Genomic DNA, 24,106 nt, shown 5'->3' with positions numbered 1-24,106 from the left:
AATAAGGATATATTTTGTTTCTAGGGAACTTCTAACATACAGATGAGAAATTACCTGTGACTGAATGTATTCACCCCAAAATCTATTCAGGGATTAGAACCCAACCTGTTTAACATTGTTAAAACGCTTGTTTATATTCCACCTTTTTTTCCATGAATCTAAAGGTGACGTGCAAACCTGACTTTTCATGTTTGAGGGATTAGATTATGTTGAAAAACAATCACTTCAATAGGAGTTTGAATTTATAATCCAATGCTCTAAGGATTTCCTCTAGATGTTTTGAACTACCGCTTGCCTAATTTTTGAATTGGCCAGGCAGGTAGAAGCCGATTGCATTTGTGCTGTTTTTCAAATTGTTCTTATTACTGTCAGCTTCCCCAGAGTCATGAATTTGAAATAGGCAGCCATAAACATTTAAATCCATCAATCAATAAAATTGGATCATTTGTTCATTATAATCCATTATTCTGTCTCTGAACAGTGATCAAATAGCCACAGAATATTTATATACTTCCTTGAATGTTTCATCTATCCATCCACCCATCCATCCATCCATCTTGTATGCTGCCCTTCCATCCATCTTGTATGCTGCCCTTCCATCCATCTTGTATGCTGCCCTTCTCACCTGAAGGTGACTCTTTTGCAACTTTGATTGCATCCCAAGGTATTTTGTGGCATTTACAAAATCTGTAAGACGATAGGCATAGCATGGTGAGCCAAACCCTATCCCTTCGGTATGTGCATGCCACATCATCATACAGAAGAGAATTTGGATTGTGATATTGCAATTGTGTTTATGCAGACTTTCACCACTACTGCAGATGCTGCTGCAGCTACTTGATGGCTGCCAGATGACAGAGAAATTTAATTCCTTAAAATCATTACAAGGAACTATATCCATGACTTCATACTGTTCCTTGTTTCTCCAAACACCTCTTTCTTAAGGTTATAAAATACTGCACAGGCAGGAATTGGCACCTGCTTCAGATGTATTATTTGAATACATCAGGCAATGCCATGTTGTTTATATCAATTTAATCTATAATCTATAAAAAGAAGAAAAGCACCTTTGGTCATGCTTCACGCTTCATAATAAGAATTTCAGACCAAAGACAGAAAAACATGCATTATTTTTACTCTGTGCCTAATTTACATTATTAACCAGCTATAATAATTTAACCTTTACAAGAATAAAAGGGGAACTGTACTAACTTACTAAACATATCTTTTAAGTTTAATTTGTTGATCATCAGGAGCTTGACTAGAATTGGTCCTTCTAGGGCCCTTTGGTGTCATAAGAAAACATCTACTAGCTCCATCCAATTCACAACTGGAGGAAGGACGGTTAATCTAACAATTTCATGCAATGACTTAAAGTTGAATCTCCAATTGTGACACATCACAGTCACACATACACACACACACTGTTTTTATGTATATATATACTATCCATATGAAAAACACTTCACAAAAAAAAAACATAACTGATTACAATCCAATCAAGTTAAAACTACTAATGCTACTACATTCACAAAGTCAATGCAATATCTTTGCCTCGATTACGTTACCACTCAATAAATTCTTGTAAAGATTACAGTGGCCTGCAATTTAATGACTTCATATATTAGAGTATGCCGCAATGCCCAGATCAAGATAAAAAATAAGCAAAAGTGTCTGGTTCCAAAGGGACAATCAACCTCTTTTATTCATTGATAAGAAGCATCAGGCAAAATTTGAATAACAGAATAACAGAGTTAGAAAGAATGTTGGGGATCTTCTAGTCCAACCCCTTGTGCAGGCAGGAAACCCTATATTATTTTAGACAAATAGTTGTCCAATTTATTCTTAAAAACTTCCAGTGTTGGAGCATTGACAACTTCTGGATGCAAGTTGTTCTATTGACTAGTTCTTCAACTGTCAGGAAATTTCTCCTTAGTTCTAAGTTGCTTCTCTCCTTGATTAGTTTCTATCCATTGCTTCTTATCCTGCTTTCAGATGTATTGGAGAATACGTTGACCCCCCTCTTCTCTGTGTCAGCCCATAGATATTGGAACACTGCTATCATGTCAAGCACTAGTCCTTCTTTTCATCAAACTAGACCCAATTCCTGCAACCATTCTTCATACATTTTAGCTTTCAATCCCCTAATAATCTTTGTTCTCTTTTCGGTTCTTTTTCTAGAGTCTCAACATCTTTTTTTATATTGTGGTAACCAAAACTGGATGCAGTATCCCAAGTGTGGTACTTACCAAGTGGTATAAAGTGATATTAACACTTCACATGATCCTGATTCTGATCCTGTGTTAATGCAGCCTAGGAGTCTTTTGACTTTTTGGCAGCTGCAGCACACTGCTGGCTCATATTTAAGTGATTGTCCACCAGGACACCAAGATCCCTCTCACAGTGACTACTGTTGAGCAAGGTACCACCTATACTACACCTATGTATTTGGTTTTCCTTGCCTAAATGTAGAACCTTACTTTTTTCACCATTGAATTTTATTTTATTAGATAGCTATTGCCATGGAGACAATCCCCCCTCCCAATTTCATTTGTTTAGGAGAGCATAAAGAACCACTGTTGGGATCTTAGCCATCCAAAAGATGCTCAAGACAAGATCACTGAAGAATACAAAGAGCAAAAAGATGGGCATTTTCAAAAGATGTCACTGAATATTTCAAGCATCTTGGCATTCCCATGGAAACAATAAATCAAAATAAAAAAAAATGAAAAAAAGTGCCTAAGTCCATCATACTTGTAATTCAGTTAAATCATTGTCCTAACATCTGTCCCCCCACCCCACACAAGTTTCTGCAGGAATCCAGCTGCCAGACCTGGTGCTCCAGAACCAAGCAAGCTTCCAGTTTGTACACTAAGATGCTTCCCAAGATGGATTGATTTTATTTACTGGGTAAGTAGAGAGCCAGAGCAAAGGTTAGAACCAGCTTCTTGCTTGCTATCCAACTCATCAGCAGTCACATCCATCCTGTCCCCTCCTTCACTAGACAGATTACCCAGATGCTGCAGCAGCATTTTATACCAGAAATCAAATTCCCATTCAGAAGAAGAGACTTGGCAAAAGGTGGACATCCTTTTAAATCTCTGAAAATGTATCGCCTGACGTGACAATAGGTTGTGTGCAGTCGGGATGGCAGATGGAGTGATTGATCTACAGTGGCAGAGAGCAGAGGAAATGTTTGTATGTGGGGGCACAATTGGATCAGAACAGGCCACTTTTCCTGGGCCAGATACTTTTGTTGGATGATGGGAAGCATATAACAACAGGCTACAATCAATAGGACAAAGTCTGGGAAGCTCAGGATGCCAAGATTTTAGCAGCTGCACAGAAATGTGAAGAAACATCATCATCAAAAATGGTGGAAGGACGATCACTTACACTGGGACAAGCATCTTCTCCTTGTTGTCCCACCAAGATATACAAGGTATCATTCTTCTCGAGTGGAAATATTCCCACAACATTCACACCATGTGATCTCATCATACTGTTTTTCCCTTTGCCACCAGCTGCTCCATAGACTGAGATACTGCAGGTAAAAGAATAACAAAACAGAAAAAAGGCGAAAAGTCATAAGAGAAATACAACCAGAATTATTTATTCTGACCACAGAATAACTTAGCACAGATTTTGTTTCCTGGGTTTGTCATTTTCTAAACCTTACATTTGCTTGATAATGAAGTGATGTTTCTTTGCTCTATCTTGGTCACAGGTTTAACTAGCCCAGAATCTAAACTCCTTTAAGATGATCAGAAGCTGGCAAAGGATTTGCTGAAAATATTGGCTCCCTAGCTCCAAATGGCTCATAAAGCAGGGAGGGGGGGGTGTTCTTGGAATCCGATCCGATGATGCTCATGTGTCACTTTCCATAACCCAAGCTATCATTCTTTAATAAGGCAGCAATTGACACACGAGAGGACATGATGGCCACGAGGTAGGAGCTCCTGAACAGATGCTAGGAGGAGCAGGAGGCATTGAGCTGATTTTCAGCAGGAAACTGTAATGGCTAATGAGGTGCGCTATTCAGCAAGGCAAGCTGGCAGGGCTAATTGGCAGCAATTAGGGGCCATATTTTTCTGTGTAAGAGTAGATTTTGCATATAAGCAATAAAGTCAGGAACCCAGAGAGACGCTCTTAGTGCCTCATTCACCAGCTGTGAAAGAAGAGCAGTTAGCTTCAGGTTACAACTCTACACATTTGTCAAAGCCTATAGCTACAAAGAGGGCATTTGTTCTGCCATCGATAATGCATGGCAAATTTGCACGGCTCCTATAGTGCCAATTATCATCTTGTTGGGATGAATGACAGTAGTTGAAGCAACAAGAATGTATACAATGGCATTTTTGACAATATCTGGGGATACAAAAATGGGATTTGTTTTGCAAAAGAAATCCAAGCTTGCTGCATTATTATTGTTTTGAGGGACACTAAATCATGCTGTAAGAAGCCAATTGATGGTCCTTTCTATGTCAAAGCAGTTTGTTTGACTTGGGACAAGGACTGACTGCTATAGATTTTTTTTGGGGGGGGGTCTCTGAGAAATGTAGATAAAGAATTCTAACAAATTGAGATCTTAACCTTTTTTCCTCTTTGCATATATTTCCTTGAGTTCTATTTATCTTTCCTATAAAGCACTTACCAGAGCAACATAGAGGGGGGGGGGGGAAGCTGTTTAAAAACACATATAAAAATTTAATTCCATTCTATTGTCACCATTAAATAGCAGGAATAAAATTAGCAACCGAACAGGCTGTGGTACTAAAATTAAAATTAAAAGTTAACAAATCTGTAAAAAATAAAACAAGAATGGATTTCCAGGCGCACAGTATCTTCTTTGGCAATGATGCATTTCAAAAGTCAGGGTTTGCTACTAATGAACAGCCATCAGGCTCTTCCCTAAGATGGTAAGGAGTTGGATCTGAATATAGCAATAGCAATTAGACTTATATATCACTTCACAGTGCTTTAGAGCCCTCTCTGGATGGTTTACAGAGTCAGCATATTTCCCCCACCGATCTTGGAAGGATGGAAGGCTAAGTCAACCTTGAGCCTGGTGAGATTTGAACTGCCAAATTGCAGGCAGCTGGCAGTCAACAGAAGTAACCTGCAGTACTGCAATATAACTACTGCACCACTGTGGCTCATGTACCTATTTTTTACTTCTGTTGTTGCTGACAGAATCAATCATCTGGGCCTTGTCACTTCACTAATAATCAATCAGCCAAATGACAGAAAAAAGAAACTGAGGTAGGCACCACTCCCAAGAGAAAGTTCTTAAGCCTGTGAGGATATGAATTGTCCTTACATGCATTACAACTGGAAGAGAATATACATTTTGAAAAGTAGTATATAAATCTTCAGATACTAGAAGAATTCTAGGGAGCCTTCTTATGATGAGTCTGCCTTCAGGATTAGTTTTCTTTTGGCTGTTCATGTATCCATGTGGACAGTCAATCAAAATGGTTATACATACTTTACTTTTAAGAAAAAGTTTAGATGAAAGGGGACAGGGTGGGAGATGGGTTGTTGGTTTCAGTCCAGAGAAAGACTACTGTAGAGAGTGACTCTACAATGGATTAGGTATTTCTTCCACCATTGAAAGTTTGTAAACAGTATTATACCTATAAAGTGTCTTAAAGAGGAAGAGAACCAACATGGAACTAGTTTCAGAGGACCCTTGGTAAGGATGAGGATAATGAAAGAGAAGATCAGACTCTTTACTTCTCAGAAGTCACCAGCTAGATGAAGGCATATTATCAGTTTGCCTGACTAAAAAAGAAAACATTGCCACAAATTAAGAAGGAGACTATTATAATTAAGGAACCCCATGGAACCCAAGTCCCTTCCCAATACTGAAAACCATAATGTTCCTGCAGTTGGTGTTGATGTCTACTCATCTCCCCCTAGTTCAGTTAGAGAGGAAAACCTCTATCAGCAATGAGAGCCACTCCATTGTTGATAGATAATATAATAAGGGTAATGCATGAATGCTGTGATGGTGGATGGCACCAGTGGTGCCTTCACTCCAAAATACATCAGAATGCACATGATCCATAGCTGATTATATTATTTTGCATGTCAGGTAGAAAAACTTCCAAGCATTTTGCTTCCAACAATAGTCTTAAAAATAAAACTTTCTTGCCCTTTTTTAACACTTTAAATCAGTTTCACTCTGGCCTAAGAAATGAAATGAAAGATGTGACTGAACTGGAAACTGGGGAAAATGTCTCTGGTTTGCAAGGAGTCATTGGCAATGGGCTTTTCCTGGCCCAAACCACACCAAAGCAAACCACTAAAATCCTAAATGTTTGTATTTAAGAAAATAATCCTTTTCCTCCACTAAGGCTGTCTGCGGAATTTCTGGGAATTAAAGGCCACATACTGTATCTTAAAGTTGGCAAGTTTGAAAAATGCTATTGTAGGAATGGATTAATTGGTTTTCAAAGCATGGTACTGATTGCCAATAGATAAATCAAGTATCATATTTTCTATCATTGATGTCTATATCTAACTGAGTTCATTCTACTTAAAAATATACTAGACTTTTAATCTTAGAGGGAACCACCAATAAAATGCTCCACCTGGACAATTTATTTTGTATTTATTTAATAGTTCACTTTTGTTTTGCTCCTTTGTAAGGGATGCCCCTCCCTTTTTTAAAAAAATGGTCATTCATTTTGTCATATTTTAGCCAAAAATGAAAACCATCCTTTTGTCCAATATCATACCCCACACCCCATCATGTCTTGATGAATTTTAAGGACCAAGAGCTTCAGCTTATATCATGCAAGGAACCAGGGCCAGCAATACTGAAGAGCTAACAAGGGAAACAATATACTGTAGGTTGCTAGGGAAATTGACCAAAGGAATGTTCTGATCAACTCAGCTAAGCCAATTGCAGTAATTTCTCTTAGCCAGAGATGTCAATCAACACAAAGTACTTCCTAAAGTGATAGCCTAAATAAACTTCTATGTCTGGTATTGTGCAACAGGTTAAAATATCTTGCAATATAGAAAATGTTTTGACTCAACATATCTCTAAAATAAGCAGAATTAAGCATTAAAACATGAAAGACAAAATGCACAAATCCCATTTAAAAAGCTATACACTATATTGATGACTTGTAAGTTTTGATCTACTTGCTAGTGTATTAAAAAATAAAATCAGCCTTGGGATACTATTAAATGTTATTTTTTATCACAGCATTAACATTAAATAAATGAGACTTCTGTACATATAATTTAGTATTCTTCTCTTTTACATTAGGACAATATTTTATATACACTCATACTACATGCCAGCCTTGAAAAATTCTTTCCACCTGTTCTCCCACAGGCAAGTCATTCTTTTCTACATGGCTGAATGAAACATTATTAGGTTTTTTTTTCATTAGCAGCAATTTCCCTAAAAATGAACAAGTGAGCAGATTTGGGTTCTTTTTCTACTCAATTTCACATACTCAATTTCTACTCAAAGTTGTGTCTCAGCTGTTTAAACTACTATGGACTAATTTGAGCACTGCAGAGAGATCTGTCTGTCTATCATCTATCTATCTATCTGTCTGTCTGCCTGCCTGCCTGCCTGCCTGCCTGCCTGCCTGCCTGCCTGCCTGCCTACCTACCTACCTACCTACCTACCTACCTACCTACCTACCTACCTACCTACCTACCTATCATAGAATATACAGAAATAGCCCTTCAGAATAATCAGGAAAATGGAAGGTTTTCATCAAAATGACAAAAGCAAAATCATAGGAATTTCCAATGAATAGACCAGTTCTTTAGAACCTATCTGGATAAGAAGAGGATTAAAGATCACCCATGTGTACTCTAGACAACTGCTCTTCATGAGAAGACCACAGGACATTTTGAGTGCCGAAATGAAATGAAACAATCTTCCTCATAAATGTGGCAGAATCTTTTAAATGGCAATAGGTGCACAAGCCTTACTTTCTAATCCTTTCCAAAAATTGCCTACTACAAACTTAAAGCTATTAGAGACATTTGAAATACCATATTTGAAAAGTCTTTATCAAATAAGTTTATTTTCAACTCTGAACATAAGAAGAATTAAATATAAGCTTAAGAAAAGAATTTGAAATAAATAGCAAAAAACTAAGTAGAATTTTGATCTAAGAAAGTTATATATGGATTAATGGTCCAGATAAATATGGAACATTGATTTTTATTATCAGATTTTGGAATTAACTATTAAAAAATAAACAGTTTCTACTGAGAAACAGCTTTATTTTGGCTATCCAAGGTCAGAAGAAAAATAAGTGATAATATTATAAATTGGATGCTATAGAGGACAAAAGGTTCTAAGCAGAAAATAAAACACAAGCCTATTTTTGATATCAGTTAATACTAGGATTTACAAAATAATACAAAAGTTTATAATAGTGGAAATATTAAAGGATATCTTTGAAGAATGGAACAAGAAATTATTAACTGTAATATTAACACTGTCAGTAATGATGTCTGCTTCAATGCCTAAACTACATCTAAATATGTTAATGAAGGAATGACAAATAAGGAACAAATTATACCTGAAAGTCAGAGAAAGTACTGAAAAGTGAAAGTAGCCCACAGGAATGTTTTGGAAAAGAATGATTTTACTAGATATGCCTAAGAATCTAGTTGAAATTTTAAAAATTGAAAGGGAAATACAAATGATAAACCAAGGGAATGATATGGAAAATGTTTTTTACTGGATCTAATAAAAGAGATTTGTTAAAACCTCGAAGAATTCTGTGTCATGGGATAAAGAATTGAAGAGAAATAAACTCTTACAACAATATTTGATTGAAACGTAATACTGTTAAGGAATATAAAGTGAGTTTAGTTGATCAAGATTAAAGGCATTTTCTGCAAAGGCATGATAACCCTTTTGATATAAAAATTGAAAAATTAATGTTTTAAGGAATTGCTAATAAACAAGGGATGTGTACAGGATGAAAAGATATTTACTTGTAACCTGTTAGGGTATGAAGAGTTATTACTATGTTTCCACAAAAATAAGACTCGGTCTAAATTTTTTTGTGCCTCCAAAAGAGGCATTAGCTCTTATTTTGGGGGATGTCTTTTCCACTGATTCATCTCATGGCAGAGGCACCAACAACACTGTCCAGCAGGAGTCCATGTGGCCACTGCCAGCCCACTTCTGCAGGCACTTGTCACAACTTGTGCATGGTGTCCCCAGCCTCTGTTTCATCAGCAGAGGCCTTTTCTAATGGCACAAAGCAGTCCGGGGCGGGGGGGGGGATGCTGTATGTGTCAATCCAGAGCTCATTTTTTGGCTGCAGGGGCCTTTCCTGAAGGCCTCTGATGGCGAAACGGAGGCTGTGGGCAACATGCGTAAGTAGTGGCAAGCGGCCAAAGAAGTGGGCCAGCAAGGTGAGGCAGGTGTCAGTGCCTGGGCAGCCTGGGTGCAACTATCCTAAGGTAAGCAGGTCTGGGGCATGTGGGGCAGCTCAACCCCCCATTTCCACCCTAGCTTTATTTTTACCTGTGCGCCTCACTCTACCTCAGGCAACCAGGTGCAATGGAATGAGTGGGATCTTAACTAAGGCTTATTTTGGGGGTGGAAGGTAGGGCTTATTATTGGGGAAACACGGTAGATTTGTTCATATCTGTTGCAAAGGTTGGAAGTCACTTCTTTATATATTCTTTTCCTTTTCTATATTATATTCTTTCTTTTCTTATTCTTCCATGTTCTTTTTTCCTGCACTTTCACTCTTTTTTCCATTTTCTTCCCTTTATGTTTAGTTTGTATTAATCTTATTATTGTAGCTAAAATTATTAATAAAATTATATTTAATAAATGACAAAAGTAAAATGCCATTAAAATATTATCTTACTCCTTGAATACCAGAGCAGATCCCTTTGCAAGATTTGGTACTCCTTGGTGATCTTGATGTTAGGCAAGAATTCATTTTCTGTACAGTTTGGTTTAAAAATTTAGAATTTGATGATACAGTTCAAAACTCAAAAATACACCATATGGCAATGGAAAATGCATTCAGAATTGATGATACAGTTCAAAACTCAAAAATACACGATATGGCAATGAAAAATGCATTATAACTTAGAATGCATTTTCAAAATATGTTTTGTGTTGTGGCCCGGCAGGAGCCGTTGGAGCTGCCGCCAGACTCCGACAGCGAGGGGGCTTATGAGTCGGCCTTGGAGGAGGTGGAGGACCCTGGACAGGGTGTCAACTCCGAGCAGGGCGAGGAGAGACTGGTTGGCCACCAGGTGGCGGCAGAGCATTGGATCAGAGGGAATGTTCAGGAAAACATTTGGGAGTTGTTTCAGGATGCACGCAGGCGCAGGGTTACTCGACCTAAAGAACAACGGAGTAACTACAGGAGGTGATTACGAGCAGCTGATGCTGATTAAAATCCTCTTCTGATTATAAAAGGGACTGTTTGTGTCACGCCCTGGTTGCAGGAGTCAACGTTCTCGTTCACATTCATGATTCAGAGAAACCAACTTGGATAAGTGGTTTGTTGTGAGAAGCTTGTTTGCATTGCCTAGGTTCATAGTAATTGCTGCCAGAGAGCTTATCTCTTTGTTTATGTGGCTTGCAGCCAACAAGAGTCTTGCCTGATTAAAGGAAACCTTTTAATTACGTCTGTTTTGGCTTTCGTTCCTGGACGGAGAAGGGGGGATCAGAACAGTTTTGTATGATATGTATACAACAAATATGTATATTTTGGGAAAAGAAAACCAAAGTTAAAATATCATAGGTGGGATCAACTATATTAACTCATGTGGAAATGGCACAGTTTAGAAATAAACTGAATCACACATGCCTATCCCAATCTTCTCAATTTTTCCAATGTTTTTTAAAATAATGCAGTCCTTTCATTTCTTAAAAAAAAACCTAGCCAAATGTAATTCTCTTGGCAATTTTTTAACATAGAAGGGTTGAGCTTAGTAGCACCATAATTGTGCTTCTAAACAGTATAATAATTATATAATTCACATTGGATTTTGGGTAGCATTTAGAATTGAGTCAGTTGGCAGCCCTTTAGTAGTTTCACTATTCATTGATATTTATAAATTCTAAACCAGAAGTCATCAACTGTTGTGAAATAGCAAATCTGACAACTCCTCCTCCTCATAAATGCAGACACAGAAAAGGAGAAAATTACAGAAAACTACAAAGATGTTACAAAAGAAAACCTTGGAGAGTTCTTAGTGAGTTCTTGCAAGATTTTGGCCATCTCCTAAATTTTTGCACTGGATTACACCATAAGCTTTTAATATTTATTTAATTATAATGGGATGAAAAAGATTTCTTGTAATTGCCAGAAGTGTTCTGGTATCCTTGTATACTGTGCTACCACTCCCATAAGACTAGACGTTTCATATTTAACTTTGCACAATTCTCTCCTTAAACTATGATAGAAGATTTACTGCTGTACTCATACTACAGCACAGATGTGAGTTCCTTATGCCATTTCATATCTGCTACAATTGTAATTGCTAATCATACCTCTTAGACATGGGCTAATCTTCACAACAGGCTAATAATTAAACTCTTTTAAATGGAACTGACCAAGGATAAAATCTGGGGTCATTAGTTCACCCTACATTTTTCAGGAGTAAGGATTTTTTCTTTCTTTCTAGTTCCTGAAATAATTGATAAAATCTAGTACTACCCTTTGAAGGCAATGGGGAAATGTCTTTGTCTCTTCATTTTTTCATGTTTCAAGGCTTAGCAAAGTTTAAGGAAAATAGCTCAAGCTCTGCAGGTTTTCTGCCAGCTCATTTTTTTTAAACATAGTAACTGTTGTAAGAAACAAATAGATTATAATTGAGTACCTTTCGGGTTTTCTTCCTCTTGTCTTTCCATATCACTTTATACTGTATACTAGTGTATGTGTGTGTGTGTGTGTGTGTGTGTGTGTGTGTGTGTGTGTGTGTGTGTGTGTGTGTGTGTGTGTATGTATGTATGTATGTATGTATGTATGTATTCAGTCCCAAGTCTTGAATGTATACTGATGCTGGCTTGTCTGTCTGCCACGACTAAGGAGGGAGATAAGCCACCCTTGGTTAGGAGCCCAGAAAACAATCTCTATGAAAACAAGGCCTGAACTCACGGACTTCCGTATGTCAGGACAACCTCCCTCTGTTCCGCCTCACTGCTCCCTGACTCAGATGCCACCTGGTGGCCAACAGGCCTCTCTAGTCCCTGCTCTGACTCCGAACACCCCCCAGAGTCTTCCTCAGCCTCCAGGGCAGTCCCATAATGTTCATCGCTGTCAGATTCCACCAACAGCTCAACCGGCCGCTGCTGGGCCACAACAATATGTATGTATGTATGTATGTATGTATGTATGTATGTATGTATGTATGTATGTATCAGTCTTAGAGTAGTAACTATCTTCCTCATATTATTCTGTAAGTCAGTGTCTGGGAACATTTTAGGGCTGAAGAATAGGATATCAATGTTTCAATGAATAAGTAAAAGAAAGCTCACCTGTATATATTGGCTGCAGGAACTCTCCATATTTGTACACCAGGAAAATGTTCCTCTGTTCCTACCAATACACTGAAATTATAGGCATGATTGCACTGGGTCTGAGTAGGCCCTTGTGATCCAGTGGCACCACAGGTCTCAAAGAACCAATTATCTGAAAGAGACACATGCAAGTATATCCTCAGTATCAAATAGGTGTCAGTTAATATCCTCAGCTGCATGCCAACAAATGAAGAATGTACATGAGCCTGTTTAAAGAAATAAATGTTACATTCAATTGTTCCAATATGCCATGTACTCTTATTGGTTAACATAGAAGCCCCCTCTCCTGCAAAGCACATGGAGAATAGATGTGCTGGTAGGAGCAAACTTGGGGGAACTTTGAGATTTGAAGGAGAAAAAATATTTGTAGGAAACAAACAAAAATGAGAGATAATCCCAAAGGAACCCAATAAGGACTGAGTATCTTCAATAGATATAGAGTAGGAAAAAAGCACAGAGAGAAAACTGAAGGAAGAGAGAAAGGAGTAGAGGTATACAACAGATTCAATTCTAATATAGCTTAAGCCTACCCTTTATACTGCAAGAACTATCCCTTAATGCTCCCTAGTTAATGTAAAATCTACAGATAACAAATTATTAGCCCGTAATTTATACCGATGGAGAAAAATGATATCATAAAGCAATTAAAACTTAATTGCAATTGCTTTTAGCTATATTTGTGTGATTTGGGTTTCCCCTCCATTGCGACTTGCATTTTAATTTTTTAAAGTTCAGCTGAATGCTTGAAAATGACTTGAGAATGTCCTTTTTTCCTCTCAGACCTTTACATGTTCAGTTGCAAATTCTGAAAAGTAATAATAATCATATTTATTTGAATGCAAGTGCAGCATTCCCTGTGTTTTGGGCCCCAATAAAGCAGGTGTTCTTATTGTGGGGGAAGCGGTATTCACATTCAAGTAAGAACAGTTCCATGTCAGATCTCCAAAGCCCAAAGAATGATTGGTGGCCTCAGTATACAGATTCCCAACACCTGAAGAGGCCCTTAAAGTGTTCACTCCAAATTAAATTCAGTAGAATTCAGTAGAATTTACTTTCAGAAAACCTGAATGTAGGACTGGAATGTGCTTTGTTGAAGGTTTTTGTATTATTTTGATTGTGTGATACTATTTTATTGATTTACATGAAAGATTAATGGGCAAAATGGGTGCCCTAAATTTTTCAGGAATTTAAATCACAATGAAAATTGTGTGATAACTATATGTTTATTATAACCACTTTTAGAAAGATTATCTTAATGTGAAGGCTTGGAACTTTCTTGTCCATACACCTGCTTCCTGAAATGGGAAATAAAGCCTATGAGACAGAAAAATGAAAAGAATTTGCATCCTTTAGAATTACATTCTTAAACTGAGATTTTTATTGACTGAAATGGGCCTGTCCTATACAGCGACTCATTATGATATACCAGTGAAACAATTTTAGCACATTCAAGGTGGACCCAGTGGATCTTAGAAGCTCCTATAATGACAGTACATGTTCTATATATTCTAATTATTGCATCCTCTGTGCTTTTCTTAACACTGAATCCATTCTTTCTTCCAATGAAACTAAGCTGTCCATATTTTGAAGACCCAGGGGCCAGGATTTCATGACTTTGATGCCTAGAAGTCAGGCTTTCATGACTCTGATGCCATTGGGCAACTGATGTTAATATGGTGATTAATAATTTCTCAAATAAGTGTTAGAACTGAAGGGGACGACAATTTATCATATACTTTCTATGTGATAGCCTTATGCTGTGACAAGATTGCTTATAGCATCAAGCTATAAAGGATGTAATCCTGATCTGTAATATAAATGAAGCTTTGCATTACCTTCAGTGAGGTGTCAAATGCACTCCTGATGTCCCTAGTTTCATAACGCCTCAAGGGAAAGAATGAGAAACTGTGTGGAAGAATCCAAGATTTTCATATTAATGGAGTAAAGATTCTGAAGTAGAATGCAAGCTACATTTCCTATTTGAACCTTTCTCTAGCCAACTTAATCTTTTTTGAGAAGTATTGCACTCTCACAGAAATTCATGTTCCTCTGTTTAACTGCAAATCAGAAAAACAGAGGGATATCCTGCCAGCAATCTTGAAGTCTTAACACTTTTCTGTCCCAGTAGGTTTAGACCAGCTGTAACAGAGCATATGTTAAATAAAATGAGCAAGCAAAAGTTTATACCAGGAATATTAAGAAACGGTTGTGTTATCTCTGGTGAAAAATTAAACATGTTCCCTCAAGTGGTAGCAAGTGACCTTGAAAAAAGATATTTTTTAAGGAAAGAGAAGAATCATACAGCAAGAGAGAAGATTAAACAAGAAAAATTGAACTGTGAAGATTTATCCCCATGTCTCATTAAGAAATAAGGGCAGTTTAATTGTTGTTTAATGAGTTTTCTATATTATGAGCTTATCCTTTACATTCTAAGTTTGACATTGCTTAATTCTTTACATTTTTTTTCTGACACTGCTAATTGGTGCCCAAACATAAAGTAAGAGTGCTAAAAGATGTGTGACACCATTTCGTATTCATAAACCTGTATGCCTAAATATATGTGACCTTCAAGCCTGAAAGAATTTGCAACGCTTTGTATGGCAGGCATATCATTACGACAGCTAATCATATATAAGGAATATAATGTATTAAAAAAAGTTAGGAGCTATATCCAATTATTCATACTAATCATTTCAAACTAGTACTAGTGGTCATTGCTTGATGAAAATAGCAACCATTAGACGGCATTGAGCCATTGACAAAAATATTATTTGGATAATTTCTATCTTTTTTGTGCTGTTACAAAATCACCTGATAACGATGTCAAAGAAGCATTTCTTATTCTGTTAAGAATTTTATTGAATCTAAGAATCATTTATTGAAAAACAATTCTGGAGAAGTATTGCTTCATAATACCTTCAGTATTATTTCCAATTGAATTTCCTATTTTTCTTTCTTAATCTTATGTTTAACGTTGGCTCAAATGTCTACTTTATTCTGAACAGAACCTGTGGCCACAAGATGTTGGTCTGATGACAATTTTCTACCTCTAAGGACCACTGTCTTCCCCATCATTTCATTTTCTATCTTTAAAAATTACTTTTCATACTTGTTTTAGTAGATTTGTAGATCTTCAACAGGGGGTCAGGAAGTAATATCCAGCAGGGGCTGTGGTATAATTCAAACAAATCTGAATTTTCCTTTCCTTTTGAAATGCTAAATAGGATCCACCTATATGAAAGGGCTGATAGGCCCCTAATTCCCTCAATCCAGTTTTTGCCATCTCTTGGCAGACAGCAGCTTCTCAGAACGTAAGATGTCCTTACTATCAGAGATCCTGGGAAGAACATCTGGAGCCTTTCCTTCATAAAGTATGTATTCTTTTGCCTTGCCTTGTGAAGCATCTCCAAGAATATGCCAATGTGGACAATGCGCATTATAAAGAATCAGAGACTTGGTGGGAACTGGACCAGTCCCACATTGGGCAAAAGAAAACAAATAACTTCAGGAGCTAACAACATCAGCCTTTTATTTTAACTTTCATTTTATATGCTCTACTGAATAGACTTAGCCTAGGGTAAATGTGGTTATTGAGCAATTGGAAAATAAAAATACATTCAAATTAAAAATGAAATAGATTACCCCTAGGGAATAAAAGGTTTAAGACTCAAAAATGAAGAATATAAGGCCCAAGCCTATGCTGATGACTTAGTATTTGTTCTAGAGGATCCATTAGAATCCAGCCAGAAATTAATTAAAAAATTAGAATAATATGGCGAAGTGGCAGGACTAAAGATCAATAAAGACAAAACAAAAATGATAACCAAGAACATGATAAAAAAGCAAGAAGAGGAACTGGAAGTAGCAACCAGAATGCAAACAACTAAGAAAGTGAAATACTTGGGGATCTGGGTGTCGGCAAAATGTTCCACAATTAAAGATGATAATTATAATAAATTAGTGATACAAATAAAGAAAGGTTTAGAAAATTGGAAAAATATTCAGCTATCACTCATGGGATGTATAGCGACAATTAAAATAAATATTGTACCAAAAATCTTATTCCTGTTGCAAGTCGCATTTATTAATCTGGGTAAAAAATTCTTTCAAGAATTAAACAAAATAAGCGCTAGGTTCATTTGGCAGGAACGAAAAGCGAGGATTAAACTAAAATCAATGCAAGACAGCAAGGAGAGGGGAGGTTTAGCATTACCAAATTGGGATTTATACACATCAGCAGTAACAATAACATGGATGAAGGATTGGATAGAGCTAAAGAATAAAAGAATTTTGACCTTAGAAGGCCATGAATTACAAGCAGGCTGGCATACATTCCTATGGGATGATAAAAATAAAATGCACAAATACTTTCAAAATCATTTAATTAGAAGAGCGTTATTGCAAAAATGGCTCAAAATCAAAAAAATTCACTATGTGAAAATTCCGAATTGGCTATCACCAACAGAAAGGACAACCCATCCAAATTTTATAGATTTAAACAAAATGCTAAGATACAGAGACTTAATTGATAGACAGGGAAATTTAAAAACAATTGAAGAATTGGCAGAACAGAACACAAAGTTGACTGGCTAACTTACCTCCAAATCAAAACTAAATACAATAATGATACTAAATTATATGACATCAAAACAGAACCACACAAATTGGATAAAATTATTCAAAGCTCAGATAGAAAGATGATAGGGAGAATATATAAATTTCTCCTGAAGTATAAAATGGAAGAAAAAATAGTGAAAGAACAAATGATAAAATGGGCACAGAACTTTGGCTATAACATTGAATTAGACAAATGGGAAAAATTTGGGGGAACAAACTTAAAAATGACACAGTTGCATACAAGGAAAACCAGTACAAAATGTTTTACAGATGGCACCTGACACCAACAAGGTTAGCTAAAATCTTAACAAATACCTCCCCAAAATGTTGGAAATCCGAATCAATACACGGAGCATATTATCATTTATGGTGGATCTGTGAGGAGGCTAAATTTTTTTTGGAAAAGGATCAAAAATTGGCTGGAGGCAATAACAGGGGTTAAAATAGAATGGAAACCAGAAGTTTTTTTATTAGGAAAATGTCTGCGAAATACAAAAAAGAAATCCAGTATTTAATATTACATATAATTATGGTGGCAATGATTGCCTTTGCCCAGAAATGGAAAAACAAATTAACTCCAAGCAAAGATGAAATAATAAGAAAGGTTATGGATTGTGCTGAAATGGACAAACTAACTAAAGAAATCTAGGGAAGAGAAGAATCAGAATTCTACCAGATATGGGATAAATGGTATAGGTGGATGGAGGAAAGAAACAAGAATCAATGAAGGAATATAACAAAACTCAAAAATAATAGTTATGAGTAAAATAAGAGGGTTAAGAATGGTGAAATCCAAATGAAATACAATAGAAGGGAAAATAATATAAGGTGAGCGATATCGATTGATAATTGCTATTAGAAAGAACAGGCAGCTCCTGTTCATATTGTATTGTGTAAATGTGGTGTACGTCTAAGTTTTGTGTGTGTGTATTTTACATGTTTGTTAATGAAAAAAAGAATAAAAATAAATAAATAAAAATGAAATAGATTACCATTTCCGTTTTCCAGTTTTGGAAAGGTATGTGTTCCATCCCTTTATGAGGTTTAACTATTAACATGTATATGAAGTTTATATCTTAGTCTGAATACAAGTATGAAGCAAAGGCTTATGCCACAGATTGATTTAATTCACTTTCCCTCTACCAAGAAATTTACGTAGAACCCACATTGATCTAAAAGCTTTATTAAGTGTAGCATTTGCCCGAAGCTTTAAGCATATCAAATATCCAATGCTCCTTTAAACACAGCCTATGATACTTTGGAGAAGGAAGAAGTCATTTCCAGTAAAAATCAATATTTCTCTTTTGTGTATTATTGATTTTTTTCCCCCACTCGTCCCTCCAAGAACCGAGGAAAAGAAATTTGCAGGGTGTCACGTACAGGCCATTAAAACACCGTACAGAACAGATTCTATAGGTTGCTACATGTTTGGGGGAAATTCCGTTTACAGCACAGCTTTTGATCTCCATAAATGAAAGCAGGTGTGGTGAAATGGAACCCCTTTAACTAGCTCCAGAAACTCTGGTGTAGCATTTTTCATCTGCAGACAACATAATGCTGTTCTGCATTGCATTGGCAAATGAATGTGTTTCTCTTTGTTCTGTATTACCAAACAGAGAGATACATCAATTGGATAATCCTGTTATCTCAAGCATGCCTACAAATTGTAAAATCCAGCTAAATGTAAACCAAGTTGCTGGATATATAATCAATTGCTCAACTCTTCAGAAGAAATACTGATTCAGCACAAAAGGGGGTGATTGCCTTGCAGTTAAGCATAATTCTGAAAAATCCAGGTGCAAATTAGCCTCCAACAAAAATACATTTCAAGTAAGGATTCTCTACTGTCACTTTGTTTGGATCTGTTGCCCTTTTTATGGCTTCAAGCAATGATTTGTATATATGATTCCTGCTATATAAGATGATATTTTTGCATTCATAGGTTTTACCCTAAGCAGTCATAGGACACTATTTGTCCACTGGGCAAAAAGTTTGCACATTATTTCATGATATATACACGCAAACAAACTATCTTAATACAGGCCTTGGCAGCATGAAAAAACAACACATTATTTGGATTATTTGTATCATCTGTTGAATAGAAAGTTGAGGAGCTGAATAGAACTGAGCCCAGTATTTCAGTGGTTTGCCCTTATAATCATCCCTGTCAATATGTACTTTTTAAGGGGATTAAAGCTGATGCAATTTATCACTTAGAAATTGTAGATTTCAGCAAAAGAAATATTGCAGCCACCTAAGCTATATTTATTCCACCTCTGCAAAGTCCTCAGTGGATTGTGATGTCAGGAGACTTGTACATGATTGGCTTTTCTATCATCCAAGTCATTCAATCTCACAATTAAAACAATGTTCTGATATTTTAGGATGTAAGAGTCTATTGAAACAAGCATTTTCACTCGTTTTCATATTTACAGCAACTGATAAAGTATACCACACTTTATCCTTCCTTGTTACTATTAAACACAAAGAAGTCTTATTTTAGGTTCATTTGCTGTACAAAGACTATTTTAAAGGTAAAGGTTCACCTCACACATATGTGCTAGTTGTTCCCGACTCTAGGGGGCAATGCTCATCTCTGTTTCAAAGCCGAAGAGCTTTGTCCAAAGATGTCTCTGTGGTCATGTGGCTGGCATGACTAAATGCCAAAGGTGCACGGAACGCTGTTACCTTCCAACCAAGGTGGTCCCTATTTTTCTACTTGCATTTTTACATGCTTTCGAACTGCTAGGTTGGTAGAAGCTGGGACAAGCAATGGGACCTCACTCTGTTATGTGGCACTAGGGATTTGAACGACCAAACTGCCAACCTTTCTGATTGACAAACACAGCATCTTAGCCACTGAGCCACCGTGTCCCTAAAGACTACCGTATTTTTCAGAGTATAAAACATGCCTTTTTTCCTCAAAAAAGAGGCTGAAAATCTGGGTGCGTCTTATACACTGAATACAGCATTTTTTGCCTCCTGAAACCCTGTCCCTTCATCAAAATGGCCGTGCATAGCTTTCAGAAGTCTTTCAGAGAGTTCCTGGAGGCTGGAGAGGGCAGAAATGACTGAAAAATGACCTGCTTTTTTGCCCCCCCCCCCCCCCAAGCAGCACTCTATAAGTTTCCTAAAGAATATCCATGTCTGTTTGGACAAAAAATGGGCCTGTTTTTGCGAAAAATGGGCCGTTTTTTGTTTTGGGGGGCCCTCAGGAGTACTCTACAAGCCTCCTAAGGGCTATTCATGCCCTTTTTTGAAGAAAAAAATTGGGCCCGTTTTCATGAAAAATGGGCCATTTTTGGGAGGTTTGCAGAGTGCAAATTTTTTTTTAAATTTTTCCTCTTCAAAACCTTGCTTGTCTTATACTCCGGTGCGTCTTATACTCCAAAAAATACCATATTTTATTTTGCATCAAAATCCGAATTTTTCCTTTTTCCTGCTGAAACCCTCTTTGTAGGTCCACTATAACAACATATCTTCTGACACCACAATTTTGTATAGAGCCCCTTTATGTAATGCTGCCAATGCAGGAATGATGGAATAATTAGAACAAAGCATTGTCTTCTATGAAACTGCAAATCATGCTATGTAAGAGGATCTGATTTTCAACAGAGGGATAATTTCAAGATCACATAAAGTGTCTGTACCACTTTATGCTGTACTGGTGAGACCACACTTAGAATGCTGTGTCCAATTCTGTTCACCACAATACCCCCCCCCCAAAAAAAAAAGTTGAGGCCCTAGAAAGAGTTCAGAGAAGAACAACAAGAATAAGAAGGGTTCTAGAGATTAAACTATATGATGAATGACTGTAGAAACTAGTAAGTCTATTCTAAGAAAGAGAGAAATCAGGGGAGATATAATCACATTCTTCCAGTATCTGAGGGACTCCAAAGCAGCTGGCAGGACCAGAAATAACAGATGGAAGATTATTAAAGAGAGATCCAACCTAGAACTAAGAAGAAATTTCCAGACAATGTGAACAATTAATTAGTGGAATGGCTTACCTCCAGAGGTTGTGAGTGTTTCATCACTGGAAGTTCAAGAAGCGATTGAACAGCCATTCATCTGGAATAGTATAGGATCTCCAATCATGGGCAAAGAGTTGAAGACCTCCAAGGTCTCTTCCAACCCTATTATTCTATGATCTATGTTTTCTACTTTCATGAAGTAAGAAGGACCAAGTGTTATTTTGTTATGGTCCCAATTCCCTTGAAATTAGATTTATCCCATGTTTAACAACATTCCAGGAGACAGTAAAAACCCGAACTCATCTGGAGCACAATTGGAAGCTAATTACTCACCATCAATAATCATTATTGCAATTGTTGTTTTATTGTTTTTGCTGGATTAGATGACAATGCTTCCATCAAGATTATTAGGAATATGACATTTATAATGATAAATTATTCAATATATACCATAGATATTTTAACTTGTAATTGTATTGTTGATGTTTTAACTATTGTTTTTATAAATATCAAGAAATTTTAGATAATCAGCTTTATATAAATGCAATGGATAAATATATGTATTCATATAGTCATGCAAGAGAAAAATATTTTCCACCATGAAGTGGCCTAAAATTAATTTCAGTTTCAGGTAGATGTTAAAATGATTTGTCTCTTGAAGTCAATACTCATAATTTACACCATTTATAGGCTTTAAGAACTAATACTGCACCCTGTATTTCTTAACCATTTTATATGATTTATATTGGAGAGATCACCAAACATCTGGAAGAAATATGTCCTGAAATTAAAGAAAGCCCAGGAACATGTTGCTGATGAAGAGCAGCTGGTTAAGAGCTCTCCTTTCACCTCAACATATTGAAAAAGCAAGTAGCCAAGAATCAAAGTTACAAGATATTGCAATACACTAGCACAGCAGTCCCCTCTTGGAATCTATTCATGTAATTCTCAACTGTCACTTGCAGAGACCAAGAGAGCCAATGTAAAAGCACAATTATATGTATTGGAACAAACCAACCCAGCCCAGCTATTGATCAGAAATCTAATAATTCTAATGACAAGTCTTGAGAGAACCTATGTGCAGTTGGAACTGTTACCTCAGCAGGCTTTCAGGGACATGGAAATTTCCACAGGAAGTACCCAATATCTCTGAGGTACCACCCAATCTCCTTGGAATGCCATCAAGGAAGGTGGTTGACTATTTCTGTGCTTCTTTACCTTATCTATAGGGTGCCAGCTTCTCTGTATAATTAAGTAAACTAGCAAGCATAGACATATGCGTGTCACAGTGTGTTTAGTATTGCTTTGAAGGACCCATCTTTATTCAGCTGAAAAAATGTGTACAGCTTATTGAGGCAAATACCTGGACTCTGCCTTTATTTCTACTCTTTCTACCAAGCCACACCTGAGATTGGCAAAACACAACTGCCTCCCATAGGGTTTACCAGATTCTTTAACAAAAGTAGTAAGCCAAACTTTAAAGCAGTGGCTGACCCATATGGTGACCCACAACAGTCCCCCCTCCCGACTGACTGCCTCTCAGCATCAGGACTTCCAAGGAGCTATCAGAGTTAATAATAACTATCTGGCACTCCTGCTCAACATCTACCATATCTTGCAAAATAGAGCATGGCTAATGTACAGAGTTGCTTAAACAACTGTAAGTATTTTAAGATTAATTTTAGAAAACTTAATCTGACCTACAGGGAGAAAAGACATATATTCAGTGGGAGTAGAAAGCAATTTCGCTGCTCAAAAATGTAAGCATGCTACTATAAGGAGAACAGCAACAGGCATCTTAACTGTGCTTCATAGGTCTAAGTACATTAACATAAGTACTTCTGAGCCAACAGTTAATTAAGGAGATTTATTCAAGAAAAGCTTTTATTAAGATTAGAAAACGCATCACATAATTACATATTGCTTGAACCTAATACTACCTGGCAAAAATCATTCTCTAACAGACTTTTCCCATCCCAGGAAAAACATAATATAACTTTGTAACATTATCGCTTAGTATGCCTTTTCTTGGTGGCATAAACTTTCCTAGACACATGATGTCTTTTTCCCCTATACCACAGCCAGAAGATACTAATCTGATCCAGCCTCTTCCTATTAACATTCAAACTGGATGACCTCACACTTATTGGTCTCAACATGAAATGGGACTGCCCATTAAAAAAGGCATCAGATTATATATATGCAGGAGAACATCCTGGAAATGCAGGAGGAGATGAAATTTAACATCAGCACAAGTGGCAAACCAAGAATTTGTGTTCAGTGAACTCCCAGGGTCTATGGGGAATGTGAGAGTGGTTGAAGGTCAAGGTTGCAGGAAAATGGGAAAAGATTGTGTATGTTGAGTCAGATATGCTCTACTTTGGCTTCTACCTGTCAGCATGGAAGCCATCTTTTACATTGGGCTTTCAAGCCTGCCACATTTTCTACTGTGGGAAAATGGGAGGGAGGATTGTATGGACTATGGGTGCTATGTAGTTAAAATAAAATTTCTTTCTCAGGAAGTCAAGGACAATGTGTCCTGTACTTGCCCTGCATCTGGATGGGTGTGCTTGAGAAACATCTCCAGTCTGGAATGGTGCCTGATTGGGCCATGTGATGGACATGTGGGTGCTGGGCACGGTCTTGAACTTTCAAGTGGGTGGGGAAAACCTGGAAGCCTTCAGATCCAGGTTTTCCCCGATGTGCCAATATGACATCTGTAATAAAATGGAACTTTGAGGAAACTCAAGCCTTGGAGTCTTCTTTTATTGGGGGTGTTACTTGGAACCTTGACATTATCACTATATAATGCAGCCATGTGCAGATCACAGGGGGGAGGGGGAGGAGATGAAGATGCTTTAGATGTACTTGTAAAACTCCACCTAGCTTTTTTTTTAATGAATTTAGGACACATAAGAAAATTATAACAAAATAACATAATTTGTTATATCAATGCCTTCACACATAA

General features: G+C 36.9%; 1 protein-coding gene across 1 annotated transcript in view; it reads right to left on the bottom strand.

The window, feature by feature from the left end:
* The window catches only part of ALK (ALK receptor tyrosine kinase), a 659,766-nt gene that overhangs the window by 57,461 nt on the left and 578,199 nt on the right, over positions 1-24,106 (bottom strand). The window contains exons 12-13 of the mRNA XM_087718714.1: positions 12,506-12,659; positions 3,397-3,544 (exon numbers count right to left, since the gene is read on the bottom strand). Of these exons, the coding sequence (XP_087574840.1) occupies positions 3,397-3,544; positions 12,506-12,659 (302 nt within the window). The remainder of the gene's footprint in view (positions 1-3,396; positions 3,545-12,505; positions 12,660-24,106) is intronic.

This window comes from Thamnophis sirtalis, unplaced genomic scaffold (assembly GCF_051295495.1).
Source record: "Thamnophis sirtalis isolate CommonGarterSnake01/CBP01778 unplaced genomic scaffold, rThaSir2_p1.2 scaffold_6, whole genome shotgun sequence".
Taxonomy (NCBI): domain Eukaryota; kingdom Metazoa; phylum Chordata; class Lepidosauria; order Squamata; family Natricidae; genus Thamnophis; species Thamnophis sirtalis.
The sequence above is the reverse complement of the archived record's forward strand: the minus strand, read 5'-3'. Positions and strand labels throughout refer to the sequence as shown.